Source organism: Aulonocara stuartgranti, assembly GCF_965226115.1.
Source record: "Aulonocara stuartgranti genome assembly, chromosome: 20".
In the NCBI taxonomy this organism is placed as follows: Eukaryota; Metazoa; Chordata; class Actinopteri; order Cichliformes; family Cichlidae; genus Aulonocara; species Aulonocara stuartgranti.
In genome coordinates this window covers 31,248,640-31,272,967 of record NC_138956.1, presented here as the reverse complement: position 1 = coordinate 31,272,967, position 24,328 = coordinate 31,248,640, and the positions used below count along the sequence as shown (strand labels likewise).

General features: G+C 39.8%; 1 protein-coding gene across 2 annotated transcripts in view; it reads left to right on the top strand.

The window, feature by feature from the left end:
* The window catches only part of atp9a (ATPase phospholipid transporting 9A), a 66,148-nt gene extending 43,529 nt beyond the window's left edge, over positions 1 to 22,619 (top strand). For both annotated transcript variants that reach the window (XM_082517504.1, XM_082517503.1), the window contains 16 exons: positions 49 to 161; positions 836 to 1,045; positions 3,233 to 3,394; positions 3,972 to 4,064; positions 4,182 to 4,265; positions 5,224 to 5,394; positions 6,836 to 6,934; positions 9,472 to 9,561; positions 9,816 to 9,960; positions 11,458 to 11,522; positions 13,511 to 13,666; positions 14,960 to 15,024; positions 15,229 to 15,337; positions 15,428 to 15,485; positions 18,318 to 18,521; positions 20,806 to 22,619. In XM_082517504.1, the coding sequence (XP_082373630.1) occupies positions 49 to 161; positions 836 to 1,045; positions 3,233 to 3,394; positions 3,972 to 4,064; positions 4,182 to 4,265; positions 5,224 to 5,394; positions 6,836 to 6,934; positions 9,472 to 9,561; positions 9,816 to 9,960; positions 11,458 to 11,522; positions 13,511 to 13,666; positions 14,960 to 15,024; positions 15,229 to 15,337; positions 15,428 to 15,485; positions 18,318 to 18,521; positions 20,806 to 20,942 (1,961 nt within the window). In that variant the 3' untranslated portion in view covers positions 20,943 to 22,619. The remainder of the gene's footprint in view (positions 1 to 48; positions 162 to 835; positions 1,046 to 3,232; positions 3,395 to 3,971; positions 4,065 to 4,181; positions 4,266 to 5,223; positions 5,395 to 6,835; positions 6,935 to 9,471; positions 9,562 to 9,815; positions 9,961 to 11,457; positions 11,523 to 13,510; positions 13,667 to 14,959; positions 15,025 to 15,228; positions 15,338 to 15,427; positions 15,486 to 18,317; positions 18,522 to 20,805) is intronic.
* Positions 22,620 to 24,328: the final 1,709 nt, after the last annotated feature.

Genomic DNA, 24,328 nt, shown 5'->3' with positions numbered 1-24,328 from the left:
GCGTGATAACTTTTACTGTTTAAATGTCTGTAATGTAACTTTCAACAGGAACTCTTACCCAAAATGAAATGGTGTTCAGACGGCTCCATCTTGGAACTGTGGCATATGGGATGGACTCAATGGATGAAGTACAGAGCCATGTGTTCAGTGCCTACACGCAGGTGAAAGGTGTTATGTGTATCTTAAGAAGAAAAAGTGACTAAATTGAGCAAACTGTGTCCCAGTATTCAGAAGAAGAGATTCAAATTTAAAAAGCTCTTGAAAGGATTAAAAAAAGCAATTTTTTTTTTTACAAAATGTATTAGTTTGTGATTATTGTTCAGCTGAATGCTTCCTGACCTCAAATGACATTCTTTATCCCTCTTGACACCAGAGGTTAGTAGAGCAGGAAACAGGATTAGCCCACAAGCGAAGCACTGACCGGACTCCTTTAATGACACCATCATTAACCCTGAGAACATGCAGCCTTCTAAAAATAGCAAATTCACAATGCAGAAGCAAATAGTTCATATTTACTCTACACATCTGGTTATGTTTACAGGCTGCTAACATAGCGATAATGGAAACTGTTGAAATGAAGAAGCTAGTTCCTCAGTCTGTGAAACATTTCAAGTGTTAATGCAGCTTCCTCACAAACTCTCAGTCACTAGTGGCCCATGGTTTTTTGATCTTTTTTTTTTAAGTTGACAGTACTGATAATTAGCTCTGTTGGCTAGAATACTTCCCCTCTCTTGACAGCTGGCAACAGTGAAAGACTCACATAAAAGAAGTCTGTTAAAACGTTTATATTCTTTGTTCTTCTTGCACTAACAGTACCTTCTCGAATTCTCTTCAGCCCACCCATGACCTTCCAGCCTCCAGGGCTCCAGCAGCCACTAAGGTTCGAAAAACCATCAGCAGTAGAGTTCACGAGGCTGTGAAGGCCATCGCCCTGGTGCACAACGTAACACCCGTGTACGAGTCCAACGGCGTGACGGACCAGGCCGAGGCCGAGCAGCACTACGAAGACACTTGCAGAGTCTACCAGGCATCCAGCCCAGATGAGGTATCCAGTCCAAGAAAATGCTGTTTTATAAAAACCTATAAGGCATATAATGATATGCACATTATTATTGTGTAAAACAGGGGTGTCCAACTCCAGGCCTCGAGGGCCGGTGTACTGCAGGTTTTAGATCTCACCCTGGGTCAACACACCTGAATCAAACGATTAGTTCATTACTAAGCCTCTGGAGAACTTCAAGACATGTTGAGGAGGTAATTTAGCCATTTGAATCAGCTGTGTTGGATCAAGGACACATGTAAAACCTGCAGGACACCTCACTTTGATCCGTACACAAACGATGACTCTAAAAGACTGTTTTCATATCAACGTGCTGAAGTTGAAAGTGTGATTAGACCTTTATTATTCATTCATCAGATGATATATGTTAATATATAAAGCTGAACTCTTATTTTTTGATGTTTCAGTTTGAAATGTTTAAAATGTAGTTACTCTACCCAAACCTAAGACCAAGAGCAAAACAGGGAAGCAGATTTCTAAGCATATAAGATGCGTAGGTTTGTGTTTTTGGTCAAGGCCATTACAAGAGTGTCTGTATTTCTTGAATAGGGAGAGTCTCACAGAAATGCAGTCCACACTGATATCCTTGATCAGTATGAATTCTTTTGAACGTCAGGAAAAAGGCTGCGGACTTCGACTCGATCCATTTCCTGCCATGTAAATACGGATTTCCTTAATGTGCTCCTCAGCCCATTGCACTTAGCCCCCTCTGAGTTTCCTTTTTTTTTTTTTTTTTTTGCATTTTAATAGCACCCAATACACTATGTGGTGGTCACCAGAAAAGAAAAAAGAAAAAAGTCTGGCATCGGTGGTTTGCGTTGTTGGTAGGAAATGGAGCCGTTTTATTGTTTTAGGTCACAATGGATAAAACAGTTGGCTTTGAGTTGCTGAGACCTGAAAGTTGCATTCAGTCAGTTTGATACAATCGAGGCAGATTCAGTTTGCTTTGCAACAGCTTTCAGGAAGTCTTATTTATAGATCTGGTTTTGTGTGTGAGCACATTAGATGCAATGTCAGTGACTGTTAAATGTATGGTTTCTACTACTGTAATGTAAACTGACAGTTTGCCACCATCCGCATGCAGATGAAAGTAGTTTTTTTTTTTCTTTTTTTTTTTTTGTTCAACATTTATTAAAATTTTAATAAATGTTCGTTTGTATGGTTTGGTTCAACGAGGAGTGAAATCTGAATCACTTTGCTTTCTGGCTCATAAAGAACATGTCAGCCATGTGGTGTTTGTGAGTCAAGCCATCTGGGTCAAGCATTATTCAGTCCAGTTACAAATGGGCCGCTAACTCAGATGCTTCTGTTATAAGGTAGTGCTGTTGTGGCAGACACCCGATCCCAAAATTCCTCCACAGTGAATATTTCTAGACTCTGACTAAGCATAATCTTCATACTTCCCAACCTGTATGACAAACACTTCAGTAGTCAGAGCTTTGATGACGCTAAAGCGTTTCTGGTCAGACATTTTTAGGCTATGTGGTGCATATTTCCAAAATAAGTAATTTTGGTATCCCAGAATCTGTGATTTTAAAGTTGTTGTAGGAGCAGAGCAGTCTCCCTTATTGTCTCTTATCTGCATCTGTTTGGCTTCTCTGCTGTTCGTCCTGGCAGAAGATGGATGATGAATTGGGAATGTGATCTGGTTTCTAGTCTGGAAGTTATTGGGCAATGCCATCTCCCCTCATTCTCTCTCCCCACACACACACACACACACACACACACCACCCCCGCACACATGCTTCTATTGTATTAATGGATGTCGTCTGTTGTGTCCTTCAGAAAGGAACAAGCAGAAACTATATTTTCAGTTAAGAAATGGACATCTTCCCAGTTTTTCAATCAATAGTCTTAAGTGCTGAAAATGCTTGAGCTATTGATGTTCTCTGACAGTCTACTTCAAAGTGGCCTTCGCTGTTTTCTGTGTAATTCAAGTAATGGAACATCATATTGACAATGCTTTTGCCATGAAAATAATAAAATGACCCAGGCAGAGGTCACTTTCTCTTAATGGGTTCTTGAATGATGATAATATTTTATTTGGTAGAAATATGTGTTATTAGCTAAAAGCTACATATTTTGCCTTCTTATTGTGCTCTATATATATTTAGTGTCAGTTGTGCATTTTAATGACCGCTCACTAAAGCCTTTACACTGTGCTTTTGATAGGTGTCGCTGGTGCAGTGGACTGAGAGCGTCGGCCTTACACTTGTAGGAAGAGACCAGTCATCCATGCAGCTGCGGACCCCTACTGGCCAAATACTGAACTTCACAATCCTTCAGATATTTCCCTTCACTTATGAGAGCAAAAGGATGGGAATTATAGTCAGAGTGAGTGCCAAAATTAATATTATTACTAGTTGTTAGTGTTAGTAGTGGCTGCTGTCCATCTTGCTCAATATATTTTGATACAAAGGAAATGTACTGATTTCCTCACATCTCTATTGCTTAGAAATTACTTTCAATTACAGTCAATGTAGGTCAGTGGTTGTTGCTATGATGTTGATTCTTGCTTGGTGCTGACTTTAACAAGGAAAACAAACGAAAAACAGATTTGTGCTAAAGTGTATAATCTGAGAAAAACCTCACCTTGTGACCTCTGACTAAGTCGGATGACTAACTTTATTATTGCTGGCTGGGATATTGCTCAGGAAGCCAGGGATTTTTAAAGTTGACTTCCTCCTGATAATATTTTCAAACACTTTTAAACTCTCTTGTGGATACCAAAATAAGTTATGAATTTCTAGGCAACACTAAATAATAGAATGGCGCACGTGCACTTTGGCTTGTGCACGCTGAGTAGAAATCCCCCTGCGAGAAGCACGGCTGGGTAATCATTGTACCAAATATTAAATACAATTTTATGTACCGTTTGCACATGATAAAGCACAAATCAATGTTTTTCTAGGATGAATCAACAGGAGAGATCACTTTCTACATGAAAGGTGCCGATGTGGTGATGTCAGGCATCGTCCAGTATAACGACTGGCTGGAGGAGGAGGTATGTTTCTATGTTTCCCACGAGTCATGCCGCATACCTGATGACACTGATTTTATTCCTGTTAATAGTAAATCACAAACTTTTAGATCACATGCAGATGTTGTCTGTGTTTTCTAGTGTGGGAACATGGCGAGGGAAGGTCTGAGAGTCCTCGTGGTTTCCAAAAAGTCGCTGACAGAGGAGCAGTATCAGGATTTTGAGGTAACAGCCCTCCATGAAATTGACCTACAGCAATCTAAGACAGAGCTCAGAGTTGGGTTTCAGATTCAAGTATGAGAAGATGGGGCTGTTGAAGTGTGCTTAGGTTTACGAGCGTTGTTATACATGCATTGTTTGGTCCCTGTCTAGTAAAGCCATTACAGTTTCAACAGTGTGATAGTAAAACATGCTCAAGTTACATTAAGCATCTGTCGACTGACAAGCATTACACATGATATTGATATTTGGAGGAGACATGTTCAGCATTTCTAAATGTCAAAGTGTGTCCTTGGGTAATTAGACTAACCTCTGACCCCCCCTTCAGTATTTCTACCCCACTGTTCCTCACATACACCAGGCCCCCTCATTGTTTGAGCAGGGCATGGCTGTCTTCCCTGCAGTTGTTAGCCCCAGGCCTATTACTGAAGTGTATAATTGAGTGAGCAGAGCTGGTGGGCAGCAGTGAGTCACCAACTGAGTCACACACAGAGTTTATGTTTCTGTATGAGTCACACTCAGATTGTTTTTGCTTTATCTCACTCACAAATTGCCCTCGAGCTGAAATGCTAAAGATGGGCGTTAACTGATTGATTATGTCTGTCCTGTATGCTGTAAGTACAGTGTGCTGTATGTATAGCTATTTTGTTTAACAAAGCTATATTTATAGCTTTCAGGGCTGCTTGACAGTTTACATTTATACACAGATTTTTGTATTTTGCTATTTTTGTATTTAAAGTATCAGTGCATTTAGGATGGTATATAGTAGGTAGACTGCAAATTTGGCCTTATGTATGCACAATGCATGACATATTCCTAGCTCATTTTATTCCTTATTTGTTTTTCTTGACTCTCCTGGCTGACAGCCACATTCCTGTTTTCTTCTTTTATTCCTGGCTGTTTCACTTCTTGCAGTAATTTCACAGTATTTAAACTTTCTTATCCTCCCACTACGACTCTCCAGGCACGGTACGTGCAGGCCAAGCTCAGCGTCCATGACCGCTCTCTGAAGGTGGCCACAGTGATTGAGAGTCTTGAGATGGAGATGGAGTTGTTGTGTCTGACTGGGGTGGAGGATCAGCTCCAGACTGATGTCAGGCCCACTCTGGAGATCCTCCGCAATGCAGGCATCAAGGTCTGTGGGGTGGGGTGGGGTGGAGTGGGTAAATGGCCTTACAGTGCACAGTAGCAACAAACTAAGAAGACAAGCACATATGTTTTTCATATTGGCTGTATGTATCTCAATACAGCCTTCATTTTTTCCATCCCTTAAACTTTAAAACTGACACTTTAGTTATTTTAGATGTTCAATTCAGGCGACGTCCACACTAGCCCGGATAGATTTGAAAATGGCGTTTTCGTGAAAACGTTCCGTGTCCACACTATCATTTTCAGTCGTTTTCACAGAGTTGTGCGTCCACATTGAAACAGCCAAAAACGCTTACGTTCCAGTACTGTGCTTGCGTGAAACGCACGACGATTCGACCTACCTCATTTCTGTCAGCCGTTTATTTACTTTCTGGCTCTTTGAAACGTCTTTTGAAACGCAAAATATTGAGGAAAAGCACCGAGTTTTTTAAATGGACTAACAATGAGGTGGAGTTGTTGCTGCGAGTAACACAAAAACAGCGTTTTCAAATGTATCCGCTTTGGAGAGCGTTTTCAAAACGCTGTCTCAGTGTGGACGGAAGGCTAAAACGGAGAGGAAAGATTCGTTTTCAAACGAAAACGTATTAGTGTGGACACAGCGTCAGTCTTTGAAAAGGATGCTCTTTCCCAGTATGCTCTTCATAGGTGCTAAAGCACAAGCGTAGCTCATATGTTTCACACCAAAAGGTAAACAAGAGGCACTTAAACTAAACTTCAGAAAAAGTAACAAATCTCAGTTTCTCCGGTTTATTGTGACCATGGCAACAAATATGATAACGATTCAACTTACAGTCTTAAGTCTTTACTCTAAGCCCGTTTTCATCCTCTGCTTTAGTACAGCAGACAGAAATAGAGTCAAATTTCTTTGGGTCATGGCATTTAAAAATTTTTAAAAATCAGCGGCTATGTAGTTTTCCAAAACTCTTGACAAACTACTGAACATGGAGTCAGTTTCTTCTTTAAAAAGTCATCCAATAAAAAAATAAATGTGTGTGTTTTATAAATAAACCACACGAACAGAACATTGCTTTTTAAAAGTTACCACTCATGTAATTTGTTAAAATGAAATTCAGCTGTGTTTGGGTGGAGTCAGAAATGTCAAGATCTGAGGATAAAATCCCCCCCAAACCTTTTTTGTGATATTGATGAATCAGTCATGTCAATTCTCTTATATGCAAGATCCAAAATACTAATGAGAAAGAATTTGGATGCTGTGATACCAGTCTGTGTGATGACTTGTGTTATTTTTGTTTGAAGCACAAGATCTAAACTAACACTGTTTTTATTGGTAAAATTGCTCCACAGGCTTTGTCTTAAAAGCCCGTGGAGCAATCTTTACAGGCTTTTATTATCAAGATGATTCTCAAAGTCTTATATCTGGGTTTAAAGACACTGGAGTGGGATTTCTGTCTCTGTTTCCTGTGTAGGTTTGGATGCTGACCGGAGACAAGCTTGAAACGGCCACGTGCACTGCTAAGAACGCCCATCTGATCACCCGCAACCAGGACATTCATATCTTCAGACCAGTAAGTCCAAGAAACAGACCCGTCTTTCTCTTGTGCACATATCTAGTGGGTAATAGTTGATTTTACTCCAGGGCTGATGTCAGTTCAAAGCTGCCCTGACAGTTTCTTGAATCTGTCAACCCACGGGCATCCAGGCTCTGTGACCAAGGCCCATTAGCTAGTGGTCATACAGCCCAACACAGCTACGCATGCAGGCCGAGCCAGCATCCACAGCTGAATAAATCACCTCCCACCAGTGAAAGCATCCAAGCCACTGTCAAAGAGAACAAACAGCCCTTCGCTCAAACAGAGGAGAAACCAGCTGAACCACTCCCAGAGGGAACATGCAGAGGGCTCACTTCCTAATTTGTTTTGCAGGTTTCAGGCACTGTAGCTGCTTTGATAGTCCCCTTCTGCCTTAACCTCTGGATCCATGCCAGAGCAGAAGGAGCGTCTGCCATATAGGAAGGTTAGAACTTGCGTACAACTGTGGTTACTGGAAGAGAATAACAATGGTTGGCAGTGCTTAAAAACCTCTGTCACCGGGGGACGGGGGTGTGCTGACTGGGCCTGCTACACACACATCTGGATTAGTTTCCTGGTGGCCACCAATGGCCTGAACTGGACTGACGTATGAATTGTCAGTGGTTGAAGGATATTCATTCCAGAGCATAGCTTTTGTTGACAGATTAACACCATGCCTTGTCAGTGCTGAATTTTTGGAGAATTTGAGTCTATATTTGAACCTGACACAACTGTAAAGAAATTCTGTTTATTTTTTCAATTTTTTTTATGCAGGATATTATCCCGTTTCCCCTTTCCATTTTTCTTTTAACACACCCTTTTAATATTTGCATTGTAATACATCAACAATACACTACAGGCTAGTTGTGTGCAAATGTAAGGACAAACCCTGAATAATTTGCATATGCATAATTTTCATTTTAACCTCCTCTGTGGTAAGTATAAAAACATTTTTACAATAGGGTGAAATTACCTTATGCCTTTTTCGTGTCAACACATGCCTCTTTAAGACACAGTGCTCAGCTAAAAGGGTCAATAATTTTACTTTTTAATTTAATCTGAATGATCTTATGTTCTTTCAGTTCAGTCATTTACAGTCCAGCTTTTGTGATATTAAAATCTTCTAATATTTCTAATATTTTCTAATATTACAATTTTAAGGTTTTTTGTACCAGCCTTGCCTGCATCTGTGGACTCAGTTACTTCCTTTTCAGGTCGTGTGTCACTCCCGTTCTCATAAATGCAATAGCTTTTGATACCTTTGGTGGAATTTAATGAAATATACTCACTTGGACTCAGAGAAAAACTACTTATATTTTCATGGGAAAATGTCAAAGTCGCTTTGACGTAATGTTCTGAGTAATTACATGTGGCAAAAACATGTAACTGTACTTGAGGTACAAGATCAAAATTGGCCTAAACTCAAGAATTCACAATCTATTTATGGTAAAATTTTATGCACTTGTCTAACAGTTGCATTTTCAGTCTGTGCGGTGTCTTTTAGTTGATTACTTGGCTGAACCTCCTATGTCTTTGTGCTCTTCTCATCTGCTTTGTGCTGCACATTTTGTATCCAAATGCTCACTTTCACTGTGACATCATCTTGTTCTGCAAGAAAAAGAAATCGTGCAGTTATTCACCAGTATAGCAATATTTCACATGTGGTCAGATGCTCAATTTGTGTCACCAGTATTTGATTCTGACCTCTCAATTAATAATCGTAACTAAAGATATTTTGCAAGGATGGACAGGCGTGGATATAAAGTGGAACTTGACGGTTGGAAACAGTAAGGTTTTAAACTGAGTGAAGTTTCAGGCTTATCCTGCTCTTTACTTCTATTCCCTACATCAACCTGATATCCGCCTGTAGGCTCCACAGAAACATTTAATTGTCACTCCAATTTTATTTCAAACACAAGTAGAGATAGGAACCTATATGCCGAATTATACTTGCTATTCAGTAGCTACATGGTGCTGTTTAATAAATTAAACATTTGCATTTATATAGCGCTTTTCAAGGCGCTTTACAATTCCACTACAATTCCACTATTCATTCACTCTCACATTCATACACTCAAGCTACAGTTGTAGCCACAGCTGCCCTGGGGCAGACTGACAGAAGCGAGGCTGCCATATCGCGCCATCGGCCCTTCTGGCCATCACCAGTAGGCGGTAGGTGAAGTGTCTTGCCCAGGGACACAACGACCAGGACAGAGAGCCCAGGGATCGAACCGGTTACAGATGCGCTTCCCAACCCCCTGAGCCACGGTCGCCCCCTCAGTCACACAACTCACACTCGTGAGTTGTGTGACTGAATTCTAGTGTATTTAGCTAGTTGAATGTCAGCTAGGTGTTTGGTTGCTCTAACATTTGTCATTGCTGCAGTTGGAGAGAGACAAGCTTCCCTTCTTTTGTCTGATAACAGAGAGACAAACATGCAAAGCCTGGCAGATTTTCCCCTGTGATAATTCTACATTAGAGTGTTTTGTTGGGGCATACAAGTGCATTTAACAATGTGGTTGCTATTGGTATAGGTGACAACACGAGGGGAAGCCCACCTGGAGCTCAACGCTTTCAGGAGAAAGCATGACTGCGCTCTGGTGATATCGGGGGACTCGCTTGAGGTAAGTGTGCCACTCAGACTGTCTAACCCACATCCCATTAACTTATATCTCCTTATGAAACTTTGACATATATTCTGCATGAAGCGTGCACAATATATCACTCTGGAAGTGGTGTCTGTGGTTAGAGTCACTATCTCAACCACAATAGGAGCTAAACTGTAAGTTGAGTGGAGGTATTCGAGCGCCACAGCTGAAAGCAGTTAAATGTGGGTGCCTGAGTGTTTTATCTGTCCATTATGCTGGTTTTCTTGCAGGTTTGTCTGAAGTATTATGAATATGAGTTCATGGAGCTTGCGTGCCAGTGTCCCGCTGTGGTTTGCTGCCGATGCACCCCCACTCAGAAGGCTCAGATAGTCCGACTGTTGCAAGAGCGCACAGGCAAACTCACCTGTGCAGTAGGTGAGTGGAAAATTTAAACTGGGCCAGCATGTTTTTCATTTGTTTAAAGTTCTTCCTTGCACTGTTTTTTTGCTGTTGTTGTTTGTTTGTTTGTTTTAGTTTTAATATGTGTTTCCAACTTTATAATGTTGTTATGCTATTATAATAATGAATAATAATGAAAAAAGCTATATCTCTCTCTATATATAAATCTACATCTCTCTCTCTCTATCTGTCTGTCTGTCTGTCTGTCTATCTATCTATCTATCTATCTATCTGTCTATCTGTCTATCTGTCTGTCTGTCTGTCTGTCTGTACATACATATTAATTACATACACACATTAGGGGTGCAACAATACTCGTATCGATATTGAACCGTTCGATATAGTGCTTTCGGTACGCATATGTATCGAACAATACAGTTTCTTTTATTTATTTTATCAACTTTTCTTCTGACGATGCTGTCTGTGTTGAGAGCTCAGTGGATCTGCGTTCGACTACTCCGCCTAGGCTGCACTGTTGAGTGCAGATCCAATGAGCGCAGTGCAAGCTAGCAAGACAGAAGCTAAGCTCGTTGCAACATGGCAACTGCCTCAACGCTACCCAAAATTGAACCTCCCCCACTCTCATTCAGATCTGGCGTTTGGAACCATCTTGGTTTTCATGTGACGTATGACCCTGATGGTAAGCGCATCATGGACAAAAGTAAAACAGTATGTAGGACGTGCCACAATGCTCAATTGGTGGGAACTAGTGCGTTAGCGCAGTTAGCTCATTAACGTGTTGGCCGTCTAGCCCCACGCACAGGACGATCGTTAACGGAGATTTGCCGCCTTATGGCGTTAATGTCATTTTAACGAGATTAACGCTGACAGCACTAGTGGGAACACAATGAATATGACTGCACATTTACTGCAAGTGGAAGCAGACAAAAACAACAAGCACGCATGCTACAAACTTTATCCGAGTCATTTAGACAGCCGTTAGCACATGATTCTCCTTAAGGGGACCTGATATGTATAATATGCTGCTGAGAATATAGCCCAGAAGAAGAGTATAGTATAGCTTTTATTTTGGAAAGAGCCATTTCTCTGTAATAAACTCTCTTTTCCAAAGATGAGTGATTTCTCGATCAGATAGATTTATTTATTTATTACTTTGTTGTTTCAGCAACATTAAATTTAAAAACTGTACTTTTGAGATAAAATATATATTTATAATTTTAATAAATGACAAATTAAAAAGGCATGAACATTTTTTTGTATCGAAAAAATATCGAACCGTGACACCAAAGTATCGAACCGAACCGTGAATTTTGTGTATCGTTGCACCCCTAATATATATATATGCGTTACTCTAAATTGCAACCCAGTGAACTTGTAGGAGCTTGGATCTCTTAATCAGGCCAAATTAAGGGAGTGTCTTGTGAACATGCACTTGATACTTTCACTAAAAGTTTGTATTGGTGAGTCACTGATGTGAATCCTGACACCTCTATGGCTTTTGTTTTCTCTTAGGGGATGGAGGAAACGATGTCAGCATGATCCAGGAAGCGGACTGTGGCGTGGGAGTGGAGGGGAAAGTAAGACTCTCCATCTCATCGCTTCACATTGACGTGCCACTCGCACAGATTTTTGCTTTCTGTTTCCTGTCAAGATCTCTCTCACATTCAGAGAGTTGTAAAAGGACATGCACACAGATGATTCCTCTTTTTGAGGAACTATTGTGTGAATAGAGGAAACAAAATGACAGGATGCTTTGTGCTTTGTATTGTATATTTAACATAAAAGTAAGAATCTCCCATCAGCCCGTCTCTTCTACTTCTCATTGTTCTCTCTGAAAGTTGCCTGTCAAGTTGGTTAGTATGCTCAGACATGGATCCTTGTATTTGTGACAACAGTGGAATTACCGACAGCAGACGGTGCAGCTGTGCTCCTGGTTTAGTCTTTACTCTTTACTTTTTAACATAAAGTAAATAAGCATATTAAAATATGGAGTTTAGTACAGCTGACCTTAAAAGTTAAAAACTGCTCAATAGTTGACTGTAAATTTTATCTTTATTATGAAGAGAAACAAACTTACAAATCTGGTTGCAAACTAAAAGATGCTGTAGGTGACATACATCAGCGGTCCCCAACCTTTTTTGCACTACAGACCGGTTTAATGTCAGACCATTAAGGTGTCGCACATAAATACAACAAAATAAAATGATACGACCAAGACAAAAACTGTGGTATTTTGTAAATATAATAATAAACGCGAATTCACTGTGTAATTGTGTAACTTTATTAACGGCGTCCTCCTGAAATGCGCCAACAACAATGAGAGTAACATCCTCCTCTCTGTCCCTTAATGCTCTTTGGTTGCTGTGGTAACGTGTAAACATTTCTTTCAAAATAAGACACACAACTACAACACGGGAAAAGACCCAGGGAAACCGGGTAAACGATAAAAACCATAATTTCACACCCGGGCCTCAACTCTCGTGGCCCTGTACCAAACGACTCCACTGATGTACACAATTTATCTTTTCCGCTATCTTCTGTGTATTTATCGTCCATCGCTTTTCTTAACTGCTTATCCGTATAAGGTTTCACACAGCTGAAGCCTGTCCCAGGTGATATTGGGGCGAGAGGCTGGGTAAAGGATGACAAGTCCGAGACAGGGCTATCAGAGGCAACCATGCATACTCACATCCACACCAATGCAGATTCTGTGATTCTCAGGTTTTTCTTCTGCTATGTCCAAATTGAGAAAGTTCACACCACAGTCAATCAAGTTTTTCCTACAACTTTTTCTCCATATTTTTAGCGTGGCATCGTTGTCCTTTCTGCAGTGAGAACCACTGATCTAAGCTAACATGTTCAACTTTGGATTGTAGGGGAGATTCTATGCAGGCACAAAGAGAACATGAAAACAAATGACAGCAGGCTGGAACTCAGAAACCTTTTACTGTGAGGAAATGGTTGCTTACTACAGTACCACCATTCTGGCAATGATGCCCCCTATCCCAAAGATTGTTGGGATAGGGGGCATCATTGCCAGATCTTAACTCTCTCATTTCATGCATACTGCATAGACAAACTCGTTCAGACTAATGTGCATAAAAAGCTGAAAACCCATTTGGATTTTGGAAGGAAGATGGTGCACTCACAGGATGGACTTGGCATCTTAAATACATTTTTTCTGTATGTTCCAAACATAATCTTATGATGGTAAATAAAAGGTGAAAAACTACACAGTTATTCCTGGGCTGCTTGTCAGAGAGGAAGCTAAAGGTTTAATAACAGAAAATCTGCAGTTCTTCTATGAAAATCCTCTGGTTCTAACATCTCAAACATGAATATTTGCTCGATTTTTAAACAGGTGACTTATTATGTGCAATGCTGCTTTTTGTAAATTTGTATTGCTAATTATGAACTTTATGCTTATTGTACCTTCAGTCTGTTTCCCCCCCCCCCCAAAAAAATGTTTTATTTGTACAAAATCAATTCACAATACTCAAAGCATGCTTTTCAGGTCAGTCTTTGCGCAGTATGTCCTCAGTGTCCTCTGCTGTGTGTTTGGCAGGAAGGAAAGCAGGCCTCTTTGGCTGCCGACTTCTCGGTGACTCAGTTTAAACATTTAGGCCGTCTCCTCATGGTCCATGGGCGGAACAGCTACAAAAGGTCTGCGGCCCTCAGCCAGTTTGTCATCCACAGGAGCCTGTGCATCAGCACCATGCAGGTAGACTAACAAATACACAGTGTCGTATTGGTTTGTGTGCATGAGTCATGTAAACATCAAGCTGAATAACTTAGAACTACAAGTATTTTCCACTTGCTGTGGGATAGTTTCTTGTTTTAGTTTGCAAAACTGTCACTACTTTATATTTTACTCCTTTATCAGTCTCCAGTTGTAACAATTTAGGTAATGCACCACACACTTGAGAGGGTGCTTTTTTCTGTGTTAAATATTGTGCTGGTAATCAGGATGTCAAGATATTTCAGTATGTTGTGAATTAAATTTAACCTTCTAAAAACAGTAAACTTCAGTGATCTAGAGATATTTCTCTTTTCTTTATTTTCTTTACTCCCATGCTCAACTGCATAATGTCAAAAAAAGGTTGAGATGATTACAAGCAAAAGGACTGTGTTTAGTGTTTGAATTTAGCTAATCGGTTTGGCCCTTTTCTGCTTGTTTGTAGCCAAAACCACACTGCAAAAAAAGTGTATGCAGCCTTAAAGTTAATGCAGGGAGGTGTTTTTTGTTCTTACTCACAGCACCTAAAATCTAAATGTAGAGAGCATCAGTTTGGGGAGAGGCAGGGAGAGGTTTCAGGGGTGGTCTTGAAAGGGCGGGATGCATGATGACTCAGAGAAGGCAGTCTGTGGTGCCCTTCTAAACTGCCCCCACCAGGCCTAACAAGTCTGTCTAGTTCCCATGTCCCAGTCCAACATCAGCCCCCGCGGTGGAGGGGCAACCCATGACTCATTGTATCGTGGACTTTGGGGTTTTGGGGAGGCCTTCCTCCGCATGTCTCACAATAACACCAACCACAGCTGGAGCTGTGACCTCTCCAGTTTGCAGCTGTCTGACTAATTGACATCTCATCATTTTAAACTGTAGAATTTACCATTGTAGTCCAAGTATTTGCAGTAGTTTGATTTAGAATGATGTCCTTGTGGTCACCTTTTGATTTTTGTGTTCCCACAGAAGGTTAATGTTTAAGCTGGGTTTCTTTTAATGGGGCGTATTACACTTTCCCATTTTTTTTCCATAGAAATGTTATTAGAATTGGTGGATGGTTATATTAAGGATGGCCAAAGCAGTTACCCTTAAAATGTGAATCATGCAAAAGTACTCGATTAAAAATGAGTATAAAAGGCCTCCTTTAATGAAAGTATGGTGTTTTTTCTGTCATGGAGTTCAAATATCAGTGTGTCAATGTTCCAATACTGCTTATAATATCATTTGGGTGTTGAAATGAGAAAAATCTCAGATAAGAGTTTCTCATTTGTTCTTCTTCTGTTTCTTTAGGCAGTTTTCTCCTCTGTTTTCTACTTTGCTTCAGTCCCACTCTACCAAGGATTCCTGATTATTGGGTAAGATACACGCTCTGAATGGAGATGACTTATCAAGAGAGCATTTAGCTGCCTTGTGTCCCTGGCATTTCCTCTGTGTTAAGACTATTGAAATGTTTAAAAGGGAAAATATGCAAAATCTTACAATGAAAGATTTCAACCAATTTGTACACGTGACATTTTATCTGGGAAGTATTCATCACACTCGATTTTTGTCTGTTTCAGCTATTCCACTATCTACACCATGTTCCCTGTCTTCTCCCTGGTGTTGGACAAAGATGTTAAGTCAGAGGTTGCCATGCTATACCCAGAGTTGTATAAGGATCTTTTGAAGGTATCTAGTAAATGTTCGCAAATTAACTATTGCTGTGCAGGCACGTAGCTTTGAATCGGTGAATATGAACGCACTGTCTTCTTTTCACAGGGTCGACCACTATCTTTCAAGACGTTCCTATTATGGGTTTTAATAAGTATATATCAAGGTAAGAGAGAGTTTGTGCAAACTGCTGGCAATGAGTCAGTAATTCTAAATATACTTAATTTTTAAGTACTTTACAACATCTAAGCTGTATTTCAGGTCATATGTTTGTTTAAATGTTTGTATCTGTACAAGACGTCTACACTGGCAGACTGATGAGTCACTCCCCGTCAAACAAACAAGATATATTGCTTAGGTTCATGACTTATCACTCTTGAAAAGCCCACACACTTTCTTCTTTTCTTTAGGGACTTTGTTAAAGAAAAACTTGAGGTAACTTTCCGACATGGACCGTTGCAATGAAAGCTGTTTACGCGGGCATTCTAAACTACACCCCGAAACCTTTTTTGTCTATTTCTGTCGAAACACTGTATATCCAAGCAGTGGTAAGGGCGTTTTTTGCAAACCACTTCTGTGTGTTTGTATCATTCTTCTCGGTCCTATTCATGCTTGTATGTTAAAGGAGGCATGATTCTATTAGATAGAAGAGTGCTACTGTTACTGGCCAAAGATTACTTTGGAAAATCTCTCATAACAACCATAATATGCAGGAAATGCCTAAATGTAATGGTGTTTTAAGGAGGTAATGAAGTAGGCTTTGTTCTTCTTATATAAGAGCAAATTTTTCTCTTTTAAATTAATATTTCGATTAATTAATTTTTTTTTAGTCTCTGTAATAAGCCAAACACATTGGCCACTTTATTAGGTACACCTTGTCAGCCTACCTTAATTCTTTACTGCGATGGTTCAACGAGGCACTGAAAACTTTACTCTGAGATTTTTGGTACATATTGACAAGACAACATAAAGTAAATAAACAGTTGCTGAATCTCCCATTTCTCCACATCCACATTGCAAAGGTTCTCTATTAGGTTGATCTCTGCTGACTTTGGAGAACATTGAGTACAGTGAACACGTTGCGATGTTCACAGCATTTGAGCTTTGTGACATGATGGTTTGTTATCGAGCATCAGAATCAGCATACTTTATTAATCCCCAAGGAAATTATGTGGTTACAGTTGCTCCAGTATAAATAACAGAAACAGACTAGACTATTTAACAATATGTTACAGATTTAGGAAATTTAAGAAATAGCACAATATATACAAATCACTCAATAATTAATATCAAGGATTGACAGAGGTGATTGCAATTATAAACAGGGGTGCACATAAGTGGTCCGCAGGTGCGCATTCGCTGTCAAAATAAAAGACGCGCACCAGATAAGAAGTCACAACGCGCGTTTGCGTACATAAGATTTTCTGGAGGAGGACAGACATTTGTTTAGAACTCTTAAAGATGTTGAAGAAGCGCCTTTAAGCAATCACCTTCAAAGAAATGTCAGAAGGAGTCGGAACTGCAAAAGAAGCGCGTATTCTCGGAAAAGTGGTTGCGGGAGGTGAGCTGGCTTCAAATAAATGATGAACGCGCAGAGATGTGGTGCAGAATATGCCGTGAAAATCCCACTCTAGCGGACAAAAACACTGCCTTTTATAAGTGCGTGAACGCGCGTTGCAACTTGTCATTTGGTGCGCGTCTTTTATTTTGACAGCGAATGCGCACCTGCGGACCACTTATGTGCACCCCTGATTATAAATCAAGAATTGACAGGAATTTTACATAGTAGAAAAGAGCATGTGCAAAAAGGCTGTAACTATTGCAGTGTTTACAGTGTGTTAGATGGAGGAGCTGTACAGAGAGATGGCCACAGGCAGGAATGATTTTCCGTGTTGTTCAGTGGTGCTTTTTGGTAATCTCAGTCTCTCACTGAATGTGCTCCTGTGGCTAGCCCGCATGTCGTGGAGTGGGTGGGAGGTATTATCCAACATTGTCTTTATCTTGGACAACATTCGCCTCTCCGACACCACCTTAAGGGAAGCCAGCTCCATCCCCACAACATTGCTGGCCTTACGGATCAGTTTGAGTCTGTTGGCGTCTGCAACCCTCAACCTGCTGCCCCAGCATGCAACAGCATAGAGGATAGCACTGGCCACAACAGGCTGATGGGAAATCCTGAGCATTGCCCGACAGATGTTGAAGGACTTCGGCCGCCTCAGAAAATAGAGACGACTCTGGCCCTTCTTGTAAAGTGCAGTGGTGTTTTTAACCCAGTCCAGTTTATTGTCTATGTATACTCCAAGGTATTTATAGTCCTCCGCAATGTAGAGGATGGTACACTGGTGTTATCGTCAGTACCCAGCTAGGCAGTGACATGTAAATGAAGTTTAGTTGGTATCAAAGCGTGTCTGTTCTTAGCATGTCAGCGTGTCGTACATTCAGAGATACTCTTCTGCATATCTTAGTTGTAACGAGTGCTTGTTTGTGTTACTCTTCCCTTATTGTCACTCGAAGCAGTCTGGCCATTCTTCTCTGACATCAACATTACATTTTATCCTAGAAAGCTACCATTCGCTGGATATTTTCTCTTTTTCGGGCGATTCTCTGTAAACCCTAGAGGTGGTTGTTTGGGAAAATCCCAGTAGATCAGCAGTTTCTGAAATACTCAGACCAGCCCTCCTGTCACGAACAATGGTGCACATTCAAAGTCACTGTAGTCACACAAACATGCAGACACCCCCATTTGGATTCTCAGTTTGAACTAAGCACCTCAGTTTTCCTTTTATTCAAAGCAGAAGTTTCATTATTGTCATTGTTATACGATGAGGTTACCATAAATATTTTATATCTTCATTGTCATTATTTTAATAAAAACAAATTGTATCAGTGTAATGGTAAACAGCTTATTTCAAACTGTGGATGAGCTGAGGAGGTGGATCAAGTTAAATTATCACATTTTTAAGCTTTAATTACATTAAGGCCTCTTTTTCCTCCACAGGGAGCATCATCATGTATGGAGCAATGCTGCTCTTCGAGTCCGAATTTGTCCATATCGTTGCCATTTCGTTCACCTCTCTTATCCTGACTGAGCTACTGATGGTGGCTCTGACCATTCAGACATGGCACTGGCTCATGATAGTTGCCGAGCTCCTGAGCCTGGCTTCTTATATCGCCTCGCTCGTCTTCCTGCACGAGTTCATCGGTAAGTTAACACGATCACACACAGATGCCTTTATCAGACAAAGAGTGACTTTCAGGCTGAAGCGCTGTCTAATTCATGGGGAAGCAAAGGAAAATGCATTCATTTCTGAATTGATTTCACTACAGTGTTATTTTGTTTTTTTGCTGACCTTGAAATAGTACGTCAGCAGTACAGAGACCCCGCTCATTCATATTGTGTCTCTAGTGTATAATAAACAGCGGTATGCTGAATATTAGGAAGTCCAAAGCTGACTGTATTGACAAATTCTCCTGGTGTGGACGACAGTCAGGCATGCTGTAGTATCAAAGAGGAAATGCCTACAGTCCAGTTAGTTTCCTGTGAGCTTCCAAGGTTTATGTGTTTATCACAGCAAAGGTGTGTTAGAGAATATTACCCAAAAAAATGTTCCAACCAAATAAATAAATTCATAGCCATTAAAAATCTAAAAGAAAAACATTCATAGAACAACAGTTTATTGCCCTGTTGCACCCACACATTTACTTTAGTTGACAAACAATAAGGCATTTTTAGTTGTGCCATATTAAGATTCGTGACATACACAATACTGTGACCAAGGGCTCTTCAAGGTCTTATTTTGAGCTTTATGTGGGGTGTGGAGTTCCATTTTCAGCCTGCAACCTCGACCACTGAGGATCATGACTGGCATGTGGTCAAGAATACCCTTTTGGTACACGTTTTCTCCCTCTTCAAGTCAGACTAGAATAGATTTTAAAGCCTATTCTTCTGCTGAATGTGCAGTTTACACTTTTAATTGGACATTTTCCAGGGTTTATTTTTCTGTCTCCTGCATTCTAAGCATTCTGTACCCATATGGCTTTAACTCAAAAAGACTTGGTCAAGAACTCCTGAAGGAAATTGTGTTCTTTTTTAAATATGGAAAATGTATACCATAAAATTGTAAACTGCGAGGTGTGCAGATGGTGTGATGTAAGGCAGTGTGTGTGTGTGTGTGTGTGTGTGTGTGTGAGGTATAAGTGCATGCCAGTGTTAGAAAAACAATAGGAAGTAGTTTGGCCTGCTGAAGAACAATGAGCAGCATAGAGGCTACTTCAAAGCCTTATTGATGCAAAAATGAAAGCAGAAGCATTATACGCATTAAGTGTGTTTCAGTGTGGTCGTGCTTTCTGAGATCATCATGGTCTCATTTCCTTTTTTCATTGCACAAAGAATAGTTTTGAAGTACAAAAATGATGTAGCTTTATAACCCCACATCCTGTCTGAAAATCCTCTTATTGTTTCCATCACCTTCTAACGCTGTAACCGTTGTCTCTACACCCATGAGTATAAGATAAGATAACCTTTATCAGTCCCACATGTGGGAAATTTGTTTTGTCACAGCAGAAAGTGGACAGTGTAAAGTTATATAGCAAAAATGAGAATACAATAAGAATAATATACTGTACACAACTGTACAGAATAGAATCAAATAAAATACTATATACAGTAGAATAAAATATACAATAGGATAAAAATAGAATACAAATGCTGTATACAACTGAGTGAAATTACAACAGAATAATAATATGCATCATTTTAATTAAAACACCTTCAAAACTATTAAATTCCCTTAAACATAGGTTGGAGTTTCCTCAGTCTTTTTAGCGGTGTCACCACTTTACTGACACATTAGTACATGTTAGCTTTTAGCTTTTAGCATTAGCTAAAAATTAAAACACCACTTAAAAAATTGTCAAACAAAACAAACAAACCCTGGTGGTTAGGCTCAAGGTTAGACAAGGGGAAAAGTCATTTTATACCCATTGACCCTGAGGGAGCACCAAGTCTTGCAATACTGAAATTCTGAAGGTGATGAAAAAGACCTTGGTAGCCAGCATTCAGTGTGTGAAACTGGGAAGATGTTTAAGGACAAAAAGAAAAACAGCTGCTGTTGATGGTTGAAGTCAGTGTCTGGAAATACTTAAAAAGCAAACTGCACTGTGTGTGAATGTGTTTTAGACTTTATTTATGTGCATTTCTATTGCAAGTTTGCATTTTGATTAAAAGTCTGGTCTTAAATTTCATTCAAAGTGGCATTGAAAAGGTATTTAAAATTCTGTACCTGCAGACACCCTAAAACAACAACAATCAGCTTGTAGCCCAGACATAAAGAAGTCAGAACTGAACTCTTAACACCTGCTGAGTTGCAGGTGCGAACAAGAAAAAAGAGAAAAATGTTTTCCCTCCTGAACTCTTGTATGATGGTGGGACATGTCTGTTTGTATCCTATGACAACGATCTTACCTTTACCTCTTTTTTGTGTCAGATATTTATTTCATCACCACCGTATCGTTCCTGTGGAAAGTGACTGTCATCACGCTGGTGAGCTGTCTGCCCCTGTACATCCTCAAGTACCTGCGCAGACGCTTCTCTCCACCCAATTACTCCAAGCTGACCTCTTAAACCAAGGTCTCCTCCGAGAGGTCTCAGGATTTGTTTTTTGCGGGAAAACACAAAGATTTTCCTCTCTTTGAACTGCAAACCTGCACCTTGACCAGAGAATCAAATACAGATAAACGCCCTTTAATTTTCTCTGAAAAACTCTTGTTAGAAATGTCAAATGTAGACTGAGTCGACAGGGACAGATTGTTTACTGGTTGGGAGAGTTTGTGTCAGTTTAAAAAAAACAACAACAACAAAACTGTGTTAATTGCATGTATTTTCATGAAAGGACAGATTGATTGATCGTTATTGTGAAGAGCACCTGAAACAAATTGTGGGATGGATTAGACTGACCAGCTTAGACTGGTTTCAGTTGTCCTGTCAGCATTAAAAACATCCCTAACATTAATATACCTGAAACCATTTAGTCTGAATGTAATAAATGCAAAATACAAACAGCTTTCAGTGAATTTTACAGGTCCAATTTGTTCTATATTTAGGAAATTACACTGGAAAGTTAACTCATTTAGACATCTGTAGCTGTATCACTGGTTTTTCAAAGGAATTTGGTCTAATTTCCAGTTCCATCTTAAATAGTAAATTAGTTTTTAATCTAAGAACTGGAATTTGACGTAGCATTTTCACTCAGGACTTGGGTCACACTCTCCTTAAACAGTTATTTCTAAACAGAGTTTGAGAATTGTACGGTTACGGTTAAGTTTGCTGGCTAGACTGCATAAAACAGACGTCTGCAAGTTTGTGCATTTGTTTATGCGTCACCTCGAAGCTACATCCCAGCACGGCGGAGGTGGTGTGGTAGTTTATTTTAGCATGACCCGTGGTGTCTGATGTTAAATCTGTCCTTGTCTCATTGTGCGGACCCTGAGTTGTTATTGTTTGTGGAGCGTGGTCAAAACGACCACAAAGGAGTGCCGGTTATTTGCAGCCGAGCCTTCCGCCGGGGCTCCCGACAGGCTGTTTGTTCACAGGAGAATGCACAGTCTCTAATGTGGCCACTTGGGCAGGCCAGCAACGGCCACGCTTCAGCATTGCATGATGACTCACTGTAACAGTGACCTAAAGCCATAACTGAAAATACCCCGGTGACCGGCGTCCAGCCGCCACCTTTCATGTCAGCTAATCCAGGGCCCCCTCACTTCTCACTGCAACAACAAAAAAAGGGATCAAATCAACACACTACTCATCCAAATTTGAATATTGTCAATAAGTATTAGTACTGCACCTTCAAAGAAAAGCTTCACGATGCTACACTCCTCATATTTCATTTCACTAGTGGTGTGATGGTGGACTGTGAAAAATCAGCAGCTAACATGACCACATTGTTTCAGTTTTAAAAAGGCGTTACTTTTCTCTTATGTAATTAATATGTCAGTATCCAGGGTGCCATAATTAATTTTGTATGCTAAATGGGAATTTCAGTCTTCACTGACTACAGCAAGCTGTTTGCACTGAATCTTTTTTTTTTGTACAACTAATTAGTATATTTTTATGTTGTAATTGAAGTGCAGAGCGTAAATGATGCTAAAATGGTTTGCTTGCTTGTAAATAACATAATTTTTAATTTATTGCCATGTTTTATTTAACAATGTTGTTTGCACTCAAATGAGCAGAACAAAAAAGGGAGAACTGTGCTGATGTTAATGTTGTGATGATAATTAATAAACATGTTTTCTTTAATTGTGCCATCCTTGGGGATATTTTTTTACTTTTACTATTCTTCTTCACACCATGATTTCCAGACGATCCTGATCCTTATATCTTAAAGATCTCAGCTGATATCATTGCCGAGCCAATCGCTCACATTTTTAATACGAGTCCAGCTCCCTACCTAATATTTGGAAAGCTGCCTCTATTCTCCCTTTCTTTAAAGGTGGAGATCATCCTGAAATCTTTGAATCTTAGGTAAGTTTGCTATTATAAAAGTTTTTAATCTGCTTACATTTTAAGGTTATTTTCAGTCTGGTTTTACGACTAGGGACAGTATAATTACTGCTGCTACAACTGTGATAAATGATCTCATAGGTGCCGTGGGCAGGAAAGTACACTGTGCTGTCTTGTTTCTGGATCTAAGTCATTTGATTCAGTGGCTCAAGGATTGCCCCTGAAAAAAGCACTTTAATGCTACTCTTGGTCCTGAGGCTGTTAGGCTAAAGGATTTTGAAATTATTTTGTAAATTGAACTCTGTGTTTATGTAGAGGACCCTAAATTTGTTAACCCTAAAGTTAACTAAGGGTGTGCCGCAGGGCTCTATTGTGGGGCCTATTTTATTGCCTTGTTTTATGAATGCTTTAGTAAAGAACATTCCTGCGAAAATACATTTTTATGCTGACGATACTGTCATGTACACACATGCTGCCCCTGTGGGGCAGGCAGGCTGGATTTCACTCATTCATTACAAACTGTATTTAAAAGTGATTTTTAAATATTTAACAAAATTTATGTTCCTGCCTGCAGGAATTTGATGATTTGATGCAGGAATTTGTGACATCTGATGGTAAATGAAGGGGTACATACTTACCAGTATATGATTAGATGACAAGTTTCTCTTTAATGTAGATGTCACAAATCTTCTTTGAGTTCTAAGCTCAAAGTAAAGTTTGTTTGTTCTTTTTAGAAACTAAAGTTAATTTATTTTTTATTATAAGAAAAAAATTGTTTTATTGTACTGTGGATTATTTTATTACAAAGCTTGTCACTTACCATGTCTTTATGATTTGGTAGTTTGGCCATCAAATACAACTTGCAGAAAACAGCACTGGTATATTTCTCTTCTATATTTGACCTTTGTACCCTTCTCTGTCTCAGTACCAACAGTTACAATTAACGAGGGTGTTTGTTTTTGTTACTATGCACACCGGACATGGCATAATTTACAAAAAACCTAAACTTAAACATGGATATATATTTGGTGGTGAATTTAAAAGCATCACAAATGAGCACCACTTTAGCTCAATAGGTGAGCATTGCCAGAGTGCAGCAGCCCAGGTTTGAGTGTGACCCTTGGCCCTTTGCTGTGTGTCTTCCCCCTTCACTGGTCTACTATCCAATAAAATAAAAAATAAAAAAGGGGATGAAGGAGATTTCTTGATTATTTTTCTTGAGAGGCCACTGATAAGGCTACTTGTATACTCTATTTTATGTTGGTTTCTTTTAGAGCTTTTGAGATGTTTTGAGTAGATATGGCTGCTACCTAAGCCAGGCCTCTCCTGCAAAAGAGATTTGCTCTCAATGGGACTTCCTTGTTAAATAAAGGTGATAACTGTAATCCCTTTTGCTCAGCGTTGCCTAACCAAACGTCAGTGGTCAGCAACAGGCTATGATAAGAAGAGTATATAAAGAAAACATTTGTGAATGAAACTTTAATGCTTTCATTTCCTCTGAGCGA